Here is a 12986-nt window from a genome sequence, read left to right as displayed (position 1 = left end):
AGTAAATCCTTCCTTCACAACCTGATTCATAATGAAAATTGCCTCCAAAGAAAGGATAAAAAAAGCACGATTACTAAGGCACTATAGTTATTAATTTTTAAATTAGATTTTCGTTAGTTTTCAAATTAAAATTGATTTTGCTTTTATTTCAAATTTTATTTTTCAATTCCACTTCACTTATAAATAGCACTAACTTATAAGCCACACTTATAACTGTTGGACATTAAAAATTTAAATGGGTCAAAAAACAGTTTATGATATGATAGTACCTAAGAGTTATGCAGTATACCTTCTTATTTTCATTTTCATACACATAAGAATTTTTGGTAGAGAGAAAGAGTACGCGATAGATGTCTACCTGTTTTTTCATAACGTATTTTTAGAAACGGGAGTAATTTATTTTTTCGTATGTAAGGTATAGAATTAAAAATTTTAAAGGTGGGAGTTTTTTTTTGTAACTGTAATAATGGGTAAATATTTTTTGAAGTGTTTGTATAATAAGTAAACATTTTTATTTTACTTCACATTTCTACCACAAGGATCGCATTAAGTAAAATTGTATGACATTTTCGTTATCGTACAAATATATGACAAAGTATGAAAGGATTGTTTGATTTAAAGATTCGATAATTTTGTCATTTATGTTTACGTTTGATTTGCGTTTGATAGTAATTGAAAGCGTTTTTTGGTACACCTATTCAAGTATTTGTAGAAGTGTATATAGATCCATATATGCGATATAAAGTTAACCAAGATAACCGACTATAAGGATGTAAATTATATCGCAATACACTATAAAATAATCATTAGTGTGTAAATTATATTATAGGTGTTCATTAGAGTTATTTTGCACTTTTAATAATAATATAAACCACAAATTTTTATTACGGCATAAACTTCATATCTGTTAGGTCAATGAACTGTAATTCAATAAAAACAAATTGTTAGTATTGCTTACACATACGCATTACTTATATTTAAACCTACTTTAAAATTAAATTCTTTTTCAATCAAAAATTTCTTATTTGACTAATGAATTTAATGAAGTATTTTAATTTAATTACATATACATATCATATATATGTATGTTTACATACATACATATGTTTTTGATGAGATTATTTTGTTTTTCCAAATGATATTTTTGTTGAAATTATTTTAAAATATTTTTGATTAAATCATGTCTAATTATTAGTGCCCATAACTTGAATAGTGCAATGCTTACGCTCTTAAAATCTATATTCTTACCTAATTTTATATTTATTTTATTATAAAATAAATAGAAAATAAAACAACATTGTCCTATGTAACAGAAGTTAAATGCAACTGACAGCGTTAAGTATATTATGTATAATTCGAAAAAAGAAACTTGTTAAATTATATGAATCAAGTAAGACATCAGAAAATACGAGTTTTAAAGAAAATATTTATTTCAAAGTTAACTTATGAACAACTCGTGCTTTGACTACAGTTTGTCTCTAGAGTTGATATACTGCTCATATGAACAATATTTGCAACTTAACATGATTGTTATTTTCACTCATTGCTAAATTAATATGCAAATAATAGTTTTAATATAATTACGCAAAAAACTCCTTACAACTCCTTACAAACTCGTCGAGGAATTCACATAATATCTACACCTGTGGGTAAAATGATCAGATACGAAATCAGTCATTTGCCATCAGTCAGATTCGTCGAATAAAATACATATACGAGAACATATATATTATTTTATAAATATACGATTAGGTTTTTATCAACTAAATTTCAGCTATTAGAAATATATACGTAAGTTGGCTATAATTCGTAATTTTAGTGTTAATTAACTTCAAAAATGTATTATGCATAATATGTAAAAAATCTACTCAAATTATTGAATGCTGGTCACCTTATTGTAAAAATATAGAAAATCTATTATAGATTCGCATCAGACATACTGGTTTGTGTTTACAGTAAGAATTTTCAATTTTCTACGATAAATACATATATATAATAAAATTTAAATTATAATATTAACTTTAAAGTAAAACCAAAAATACATATGATTCGTGTCTTTAATAAATTTATAGTATAAATGTCGAATGAAGGTCGCTTCGCACAAAAATGTCATTCAGTTGTTTAATTTTCATGAGCAATCATTTGGACAAATATAAAATTAATAAATTTTTAGTCGTGCAAACAAAAAATATGTATGTATGTACACATTTAGAACATTTCATTTTTATAAGCAGCCTTTGTTCATAGCTCTAATTTATGAATTCCGTTCATAGCTCTGAAATTCAAAAAATTACGAATTTGATATTTCATAAAAGTGCCCTCAATAATCTACAAGCAATTTAAAGAGAGTGATTGTTTTAAATTTTTGAATTTGAGTTAAAAAACTGCAAAACTTCGTTTTAAAAAATATCCTCTTTTATGAAAGTTTTGTGCTCAAATAGCAACAAAAAACACAAAGAAACTTTTGACACTTGAAATAAAACACTGATTTTTGCACTCCGCAAAATTGTGTTGCCATTGCTGATTCATAATCCTTACGAACGGAATTTGTGATTATTTAAAAGTCTAGAAACCTGAAAAGTGACTGTCAATCGGAAAAATCGTTTTACGAAAATTGAATTACACAGTAAGGCCCCGTCCCTGACGTTGTTCTTTATGATATTTAAAAAATGGAGCTTGACTTGGACGAAATTCTGCATAAAAAGAAAAGATCGATAGTATTTACAACAAAACAATTTATTCAATTTATTTCAGTGATTGTGGTTTTTATTTTGTTTATCATAAACCTATCGTGATTTAAATAAAAACATTGACAAATACTGAAAAACTACAAAAACCTTGAAATTAATTATTTATTTGAAAATAAAATTCATTATTATGTGGCAAAAAACTTAAAGAGTTCTCCTTTTTCGTATATTTATTGTTAATTTGATTAAATTAATAATAATTCTTATATTAACATAGTATTAATAAATTACAATAATAATGTACACAAGTCTAGTCGAAAAATAAATCCACTGGAAAATTAAAAAATCTCTGTATTTAAATTTTCAAAAAATAAAAAATAGAAAAATAACAGTAGTATGCATAATAAAAATTTTTGTGAAAACAAATGTACTACTATTCTATTTAACAACAAATTATTTTTAATTTTTTTGTTACCATTTGCCTTATTTTAAAATAGCAAAAAGATATTTTTTTTTAATATAAATAATTAAAATTTATAACGTTGGTGCTTCTGGTAGGATCGATGTTAAAAATGATATTACAAAAGTTCTAAGAAATGCAATCACAGATGTTCCATCATTTTGATTTTCTCCCCCTACATTATTTGAAGTTCCATCATCTGCATTATTTTCAGATGACGCATTACTATTTTCATCGTTTCCATTTGGTGTATCTACTCCTGCAGCGTTTCTTTGAGCACCTTCAGGTTGTTGATTTTGTTGTTGATTATTATTATTACGATTATTGCGTACATTATTATTTGCTTCAACAGCTCCAACATTCAAGTGATTTCTGAAAAATCCTACATGATACCTAAAAATATATATATATATATTTCAAGATCCAAATTTTGTATACACATGTAAATAATATGTAAATATTATAATTTTTTTTAATTCAAAATATTTAATTTACTCACAGATATATCATTACACCCAAAAATAGAACGGCAAGACATCTTAACGGTGAGGAATAAAAATATACTAGTATTAATAAAACCAAAAGCCTACTCATCGAATAAAACGTATCTAGCCAATCTCGATTTTCTTGTTCTTCTTGTACAATTTGTGGGAATCTTGGAGCAGCTGCTTGTTGGGGAGCTTGTGGTGCTGGGTTATCATTTCCTTGAATGCCAGTATTTGGTTGATTAGCAATTTGCGGTTGATTATTTCTGATTGTTGGTTGCGATGTTTGTGGTAAGATATTTGCAGTGACACCTGTTGAAGCTGATCCTGTATTTGGAATATTAGGTACAGGTATTGATGATGCGGTGTATGGCATAAAAGGAAATTGTGGCATACTAACACCGGATGTTGCAGAAGCAGATGTATCATTTGCGCCATAACTTTATTGAATATTAAAAAATAAATAAAAATTTCATAAATAATTCTTGTTAACTAATTTAATTAATGTAATACATATGTATATGTATGTTTATTTAAAGTATTTAAACTTACAGACTCATGTATTGATTCATATATTGATTTACATATTGAGCATATGTTTGTTGCATCCATGTTTGTAATGCCATTTGATGTGCAATAATATTGTTTGAATTGAATTGTTCTGCACCTATACCACCAATTGTTGTTCCAATTGGGAAACCAAATGTTGGTATCGGAGGGCAGTTATTTGTCTCTATTTGATTAATTCCAATTGTTTGTGGGTTGCCATTTCCAGTTGAACTATTAACTTGGTTACTATTTTGAATATTTTGAACATTTCTTTGCCTTAAACCATCTGTTCGAAAATTATTTATATTATTATCATTCGTTGCAGAATCCGATGTATTTGATTGAGATGATGGTGATGTCATTTGACGCTGTTTTGGTGTATATACTAAATGAAATATATGATTTGTTGGTTCTATATCATCATAATTTCGTAGAATATCACGTAAAATTAATTTGTCGGTTAAAAGTTGTCCAGCATAAATTAATTTTTGCTCTGCAATTGACTGAAAATAAAACAAAGAGGAAAAACTTGTAAATAAATTGCATATCGGATGTATGTATATTTTAACTACGAACATTATTGATTTTTATTCTAAATACATACATATGTACATATGTATGAATATTTAAGTAAATAAATAAAATTTTTACATTATAAATTTTTTTTTTTGTAAAAAAAATGTCATAAATAAGTAAGTACCTATGTTTCATATTTTATTTATACAGATTAAACAAATATGATGTTGTATTAAGCTTAATTCAGTAGTTAATATTAAATAAAATTTTGAGAAATACTTATACAAGGTCAGTCGGGGTTAAAATATATACGATCACACTTTATTCCCTTATCTAAATTCTTAATTTTAAAATTACTTAATAAATTGATCGAATATATATATATTTTTTTTAACATATTGTACGATTCGTTTTTGTACAAAATCAAAAAAATTATCTTTCAAAATTTTAAATGGAAAATTGTATTTACGTAAAATGAATGCAGCTTACAATATAATAAATAAATTAAATATAAAAATAATTTGATAAATAGCTAAATATGTCGATAAAAAAGTAGTCCCCGCAGATAAATTTTAAAATTAACACAAAATTGAATTAATTTTTATTGGCTGGATGATGATCATGGATCCTTACATTTTAATTGGTAACCGTAGGATTTAAAGTAATACTTAAATGAAAAATATTGTAGATTTTTATATGAGATTAAAAAATTTTTCTAAACAAAGTTTTTAAAACAGAAAAAAAAAATAATGTTCTGTATATAATATTAAATAATTTAATTGCATCTATATAATACATGCAATAATCCATATTCACGTTTTTTTAAAGATTTCACTAATTTCAATTTAATAACTAATATAATTTAACTACAACCCTTTACTATTTAATATCATTTATTAATTTCTTATAGAAATTCTTAATTTCTTAAATAGGATTCCACCAAATATGAAATTTCAATACTTATCTATAAATGGAAGTAAATGATTAAGGAGGACTCAATAAAATTATCTAATTACTCATATTTTGACTGATTTTCTTACATATTAAAATATTTTATTCTTTTTCATTATTGTATTTTTTGTTTAATTTTACAATTGAATAATTTTAATTTATATAAAAATGAAACGAAATAAAATTGTCACTCTGATTACATAAGATAATTTTTAATTCTCTTTTTACATAATAGGAGTAATAATAATAAGCTTTTTAGATTTTATATACTAATACAATTAAATTTAAAATAAATTAATGAAAAATTTCAATTCACATAACTATATATATGTGCATATGTATAAACGTATATGTACATATAAAATAAAATGATATGTAAAAAATAAATAATTAAGTACTAAAATTAATGTAAAAAATAAAACAATTTTGAAATTTAGTTCGAAATTAAGACCTCTTATTAGATATAATCGTAAGGGAAAACCCAAATTTAAGAAATTCAATTAGGTAAATGAATTTATCACGTACTTTTAATAGTATATTTAAAATTAATATATTTAATTTCATAAAAATTTTTGAAAATCAGTTGCAAATTTATAAAAGTGTAAACGATGTTGGAACTGTAAAATATTTTATTCATCGTAAAATATTTTTTTATTTTCGTTTTCTAGTTAAAAAAAAAAAATCTGAAGAAAAACTGCTGGATAAACAGGAAAATATGCATTGTTATTTATTTATAACTGAAGACATAGTCGAAGTACTTATATTTTATACATCACAATAAAGTTTTTAGTAAAAAGAAAGAGGTCATTTATTTTAAATTTTAAACGCGTCAGATATTTATGGCGTGATCGTGTATCCCGCTATTTTACTCGCCAAATGTGAAGAAGTTGAATGACTATCATAATATTTGTATAATGTAATTTTCGAGTGAGAAAAGTTTTTCTGTATTGCGTATCTCTTTTTTTTTGTAAAATGAATATACAAAATTTAATCATTATTTATACATCTCGTTTTTAAAGTTTTAGAAGAAGTTTGATTTTAAAGTGATTAAAAACTTAAATTAAAAAGCGAGATACAAGATTAGGCTGTCATTTTTTCTAGAATATTACTTTACTAAGTGATTAGTTAAGTAATCTGATACTAAAATTTAATACTTTTAAGTTTAAACAGATTCTAATAATTTTATTATCTTAACAATAATAAAATAATTACGAGATAATTTGAAAATTTTTTATGATTACTAATATTCTTTTCAGAATAGTTATCATAAATATTATTTATGATAACTATTCTGAAAACAATGAAATTTAATAACTTATATAATTGCAATTTTTTATTAAATCTATTAGTTAAACCTTCCATAATCTAAGAAAAATAATAACTATATTATTATAACTTTAGTTAAACTTAGGAATGTAAAAACGAAAAAATAAATAAAGAAAAGTATATTTTTTAATAAAAGCAGATGGGTTCCATTTAGTAGAAGTTGTTGCTAGATAATATCTCTTTCTGCCTCTTTATTTATTCAATCGATGTCATGCCATACTTTTACAGTTGATATTACAGTTGATTTTCTTCAGTTTTAATCCATTTTGACATAAAGTTCATTGCTTCAAATATTAACTTCAGTTGGTCTCGCATTAACTCGCACACCAAACTTCTTTAATTCGACCAAATATAAAATTTCACCTACAAATAAATTGCAAAACCATTCAAATTGCCGAAACTATTATTTGAAAGTTGTTGCAATATTTTTTTATAATTTTATAAAATAGCTACTTAATATTATTAAACAATAATAAAATTTTTTATAATTTTTATAATTTTATTTATAACATTAAATTTATTGAAGAAAAAATGCGTCTTATTACTTTTATAGTTACTAGGAGTCGAATTTAAAATTTACTAAGAATCGAATTAAAATATGCTATTTCGATAAAATAATACGCAATAATTTTTCTGTAAATTATTTGCGAAATTTATAAATTTTCTATTTTATAATATAAAAGTATAAATTATAAGATTTAAGTGCAATATATTTCAAAAATTCCGACAAAAGGAAAACAAAAAAAAATTAGAAATATTTTTCCCTTAATAATTTTAATAACATTTCAAATTAATAATAAGGTGCTGATAATAAATAAAAATAAACAAAAGCTTTTTCAATACTAATTAAAGTACCTAAATATATATATATATACGAGTATATGATTTTTTTTTAAATTTAGTTCTATATAAGCAAATACGTGGCCATATTTTATTTGATAACAATTTGATTGTACTTAGTATTAGTAAAATACTTAATTATTCATTTCTGAACGAAAACAACACGTTGATAATGAATTAAATTTTTTTATATTTTACACACTACACAGATTTATACCTATATGTAAGCATATGTATAACCTTATTCTAAAAATTTGATAAAAGAAAATAAGTACTTATATAATTTTTAAATTCGTAAACTATAAATTGTGGATCTCACTGTGCCGCCCATTTTCATTTTTATATTCGATAAATTAAAAATCATATTTATTAATTATATCGCAAATCTTATTTTAAAGTCGTTCACGTAAAATTGATTAAAAATTAAAGACTCACTTGTAATTTGCTTTAAAAATTTTCTAAAAATCAATAATCTATTAAGAATACTTTATAGAAATTTAACGTCAAATTCTGAGACGTACGTTATTTAAAATTAAACGATATGTACAGGGTTTTACGCTAAAATAATACGCTGTTTCCAATAATAAATATCTTAAATAATCTAAAATATCTCAATTTTCCACTGAAATAGCATTATCTGAATAAGTATTCCAACAATCAACTTTTTCTTACAATTAATTTTGTAAATTAATTTGAAATCCTTCATACTCAGCAATTAGAAATAAAATAAATTTGCAAAACCAAAATTAAAACTACTCAATCAACAAGAAATTCATAATAAAAACAATCTAATCTAAACAATATGATAATATCAGATCATTAGCTTAGCTCTTCTTTTTTCTTTAATGATTTTAATTTAAAATCTTTAAATAAAACATTCTTATTATCATTCATTATTTCAATTACTTAATGAATTTGTGAAATTTACAATTTTTAAATTAAAAAAGCTAAAACAGCTAAATAGCCTGTTACTTAATATTTGTGCTAGTATAGTGAAAGCAAAAAAAAAAAGAAAAAATGATTTCTTATTATAAAATTTCTTCATATCTAGATATCAAAAAGTACAATGACAAAAGCTTGGAAAATTGCTGACTTCTTGTAATTTAAAAAATTATTCTTATACGAGCAAAATTGCATAATAATAAAAATAAATAAAAATATTCTCATTTAGAATTAATGAAAGTTATCATTATGTATTTATGTACGTACATTATATATGATCAGTTCAGTGTTGATCGTCAAATTCCAAAAAAAAAAAAAAAAAAAATTGCAATGAACATACTCGTATTAAGTAATCTTAATTGGAAATTGTAAGAAAAGGCGATCAAATCGAGACGAATGATCAAGTATTAAAATAGAGTAGTGTGATTTTTTTTTTTTTTTAATTCTAATACAATTTTTATATATTCAATCTTAACTTAATTAGTACATATACTAAAATTTTAGGTGCTAATTATTTTAATTTTCAATCTAAGCACAATTTTTATTGTAGCCTTAATGGCTTGTCTTTTTAGATTTGCATTGTTCAATAAGTACATATTTATAAGTATAATAGAAATTTATATTACTTTTCTAACATACATATTTGAGGTAACATATTTGAGGTGCTCAGCGCTTTAGTGGCCAATCCAAAATATTTCCAGAAAGAAGTTATTATATTCAATAGAGCAGACGGTTTGTTTTGGCCTTTTAAAAATTTTCTTAAAAATCAAATATTTAACATTCAATCTTAATTTACTTGAAATTTCATTTTTACAAGTAGGCCACTAAAGCGCTGCTGAGCACCTCATTTATAAAGACAATTATTAGTATAGGCACCTGACCCTTGTCCTGACGTATTTCCAAAAACATTTTAATTTTATTATGACAAAACCATAAGAATTTAAGAAAAATCTCGGTTATTGCTGAATTAAAATTATATTCATCGTATAATAAAGGTTTAATATTTCTACTACTGTAGTATTTTAGTACTGGCTTATGAACGTCGAGAAATTTTTAAAAATCTTTTTTTTCTAAATTTATATGTAAATAAGTTTTTTTAAATTTTGGACTTAATAGAAATATTTGATAAGGAGGTTAAGTTGACATTTTTGTTAGTATCATTTAAACTGAATGCTGAGCTTTGACATACCGATCAAATTTCAAATGTATAAAACCCGTCCTATACCTAGCAGGAAGGAAAAACATTTTATTTCAATACTTATTAATATTATAATTAAAAAAAAATCCCATTATGTACGTAAGATCATATCCAATACAATAATTGTGTTTTCAAAATTTTTTTCAAAAGGAAAAAGAGAAGTCATAACAATTTTTTCAGCTAAGATAAGTAAATATTATTGAAAACGGAAATTATCAGTTTTCTCGCAAAATAATTGTGAACAATGCTGCATTATTTTTACCAGAACTCGAATAAAATTAAGGTTAGATTAAAATAAATTTTATTGGACATGTATTTGATTTCAGCTATATTTGAGTTTTAAAAGTTTTGTCGCGATAAAAGTATTTAAGTCATAAATAATTATTAAAATAAATTTCTTGAAATTTTTATAATAACTGAATTGATAATTAAGTATTGAACTAGTATTAATTATTACTAATTTCAATTACATTAGAGAACTGGAAATTCATAAAAATTGTTCGTAATATTTGAATATGCTGTGGTACTCGTATCTATCCTCCCATTTTTTTATTTATTTATACATAACTAGGTAGAAAGCATAATAATTTATTCATGTAACAAAGTATGTCTGTAGGACGCTATTAAAACATCGAAGTACTTTATTACTTAACTACCTATGTACAGTAAAACACGGTTAAGTGGATCACGCTTAAGTGGATTTCACGCTTAATTGCATCAAATTTTCGTGGCTTGTACTTTTTTCGATTTTTTCATATAAAAAAATTCGTTTAAGTGGAATTCGGATAAGTGCACAACACGCTTATCTGCACATATATTTTTTCCCTCATGTAACACTTAATATGTAAATTTATTCGGTTAACTGCACACCTTGTTTTTATTTAGCATAAATGTCAAAAATGAAAAACTACACTCTCAACTACAAAATAAGAAAAGCAACACTATGTAGCTACACAAAATATTTTAGTTTCTGTCATTTTGAGTGTTGAAAAATTAAAGTTTAGAACCAGTTTTTAATAAATTCAATTCTTTGACATCGGAGGTAATTTTTTAAGTCGAATTCGTATAAGTGGAAAACACGCTTTAGTGGACAAAATTTTCTTGGCTGATCGATTTCCACTTAACCGTGTTTTACTGTACCACATATAAGTATTTAGGTAGGTAAGGCAAGTATAATATAATTAAATACCTATGAAAAGTAGGAATCATTTATATTGTAAATAGGCATAATATGATGAAATACATTTTTTCTTTTATCACAACAATTTAATACCTACAATAAATTTATATATAATAAATATTAATTAAAATAATTTTTATAATTATATTATATAAAAAAAAAAATTATTTATACTAACTGGTTTACTAGGATAACTCTCAGAAAGATGTGTCTTTAGATTTAGTACTGACCAAGTATATGAACATTCAACAACTTGATCTTCAAATTGTTGATTTGATGCTTTTACAATTAATTTCACTGTGCTTCTATAATCTTCTGCCATATTTGATCTTTTTTGTTTTGTTGATTTTCCAAAAAACAAGCACTTTCCTTTATGTATTTTCAAAATTTTCTTCAAAATGTCATCTACTAAATTGTTATATTGTCAGTATTAGATATAACAAATAAGAAAATAATTTAAGTGTTATATTAATAATAAAGTGTCACATATAAAATATACAACAACAATTTATTTATCTATTCGGTCACAATTAAGCAATTTCGTATTTTCTTTATAAATTATAAAAATGTTCTACTGAAATTATTTTACAAAAAACAAAAAAAAGAAAAATTCTTAACAACGGTGACAAATACAAGCTTTTTAAAGCCTTCTAAATATGATTTAAATTTTTTTTTGTTTTTCTTTATTTTTCTTTATTTTTATTTTAGTTCTGTATATTTATTTATGTGATAAGCTTTGTACATAATAAACCTGGGTAGAACAATGTATATGTATATATGAATGTATATAAAATAAGTTTAGATAATTTCTCTGGTCGAGATACCATACAAACAATTTTATTATACGAAATAATTATTGTGAATTTTATGAAGTCATGAATTGAATTTATTTCTTATTTTGTTTTTATTATTGTTATTATTATTATTGCTGTTTAATAATTTGCCTTATAAAAAATGAAAAAAGGCTGTGTTCGAATTTTTCAAAATAAAAATTGAATTTAATGTACAAAAAAAAAAAAAAAAAAAAATATCTAAACAAAAATTTTATGCAAATTACTTTCTAATTTTCATATTTTTTATTTTTTAGTTTTGAAAGCAACAAATAAATTAACTTTCTTTTTTAATCTATTAATATTTATTGTTAATCTTTTTAGAAATCTGCCATTAATTATTTCACCGAAAATTTCGAAATTGATTTTATTTTTATGTAAAAAAGAAAAAATAATTTTTGTTATTGATTATTCAGATTTAGTAATTTCTAAAAAATGTGTGTAGGTACTTGAAATAATTTTTATCGTAAAATTATTAGTTATTTTTTCATTAAATATTTACTATTTAAATTTATTAATTTTTTTTTTTTTCGACTTAAACTATTTTATCTATTTTTTTTCTTCTTCTTTCGTATTTCACAGAGATTTTTTGTAACTTGAATATCACACTAAAAGTCAGAAATCAGAATATTCGCTGTTATGTCGTATTTAAATTAAGTATATAAACATATATATATATATATGCCATGCTAGTATAATGTGCGAAAAGGTAAATGTCAAATTATTAAAATATTGTCTTTCTCGTTCTCTTCAATATATTTATTATTAATTTCTTTTTTGCACTAATGTAGTATTTAAATGCAATTTTGAAAAAATGACGTGTATTTATTCAAGTGTTTTTTGATTGGTTTAAGTTGATTTTTGAATATTGTTAATTCCTAGCTGAAGATGTCGTCTTTGTAGGAATATTTTGACAATTGAAAAATAAATTTTTGTAATTTAGTATTATAATAAGCGACATCTAATAGTAAATAAAAATAAATAGAAGTAGGAATAACATTATAAAAGTTTTTTTTTAGTAT

At 23.3% G+C, this 12986-nt stretch overlaps 1 protein-coding gene across 3 annotated transcripts; it reads right to left on the bottom strand.

Moving 5' to 3' along the window:
- Positions 1 to 2899: 2899 nt before the first annotated feature.
- LOC129608468 (homocysteine-responsive endoplasmic reticulum-resident ubiquitin-like domain member 2 protein) lies at positions 2900 to 12609 on the bottom strand. 3 transcript variants are annotated; one of them, XM_055519964.1, is made up of 5 exons: positions 12467 to 12609; positions 11313 to 11542; positions 4185 to 4684; positions 3647 to 4072; positions 2900 to 3540 (listed from the first exon to the last, which is right to left on the bottom strand). In XM_055519964.1, the coding sequence occupies exons 2-5, from the start codon at positions 11454 to 11456 to the stop codon at positions 3222 to 3224; spliced, it is 1389 nt and encodes a 462-aa protein (XP_055375939.1). In that variant the 5' UTR covers positions 11457 to 11542; positions 12467 to 12609; the 3' UTR covers positions 2900 to 3221. The 3 variants fall into 3 exon arrangements, with proteins under 3 accessions (XP_055375939.1, XP_055375938.1, XP_055375940.1); XM_055519963.1 differs by having other exon boundaries at positions 12414 to 12553; XM_055519965.1 differs by lacking the exon at positions 12467 to 12609 and adding an exon at positions 12192 to 12210.
- Positions 12610 to 12986: the final 377 nt, after the last annotated feature.

This window comes from Condylostylus longicornis, unplaced genomic scaffold (genome assembly GCF_029603195.1).
Source record: "Condylostylus longicornis isolate FDR11 unplaced genomic scaffold, ASM2960319v2 ptg000031l, whole genome shotgun sequence".
Lineage (NCBI taxonomy): Eukaryota > Metazoa > Arthropoda > Insecta > Diptera > Dolichopodidae > Condylostylus > Condylostylus longicornis.
This window is presented reverse-complemented; position numbering and strand designations above follow the sequence as displayed.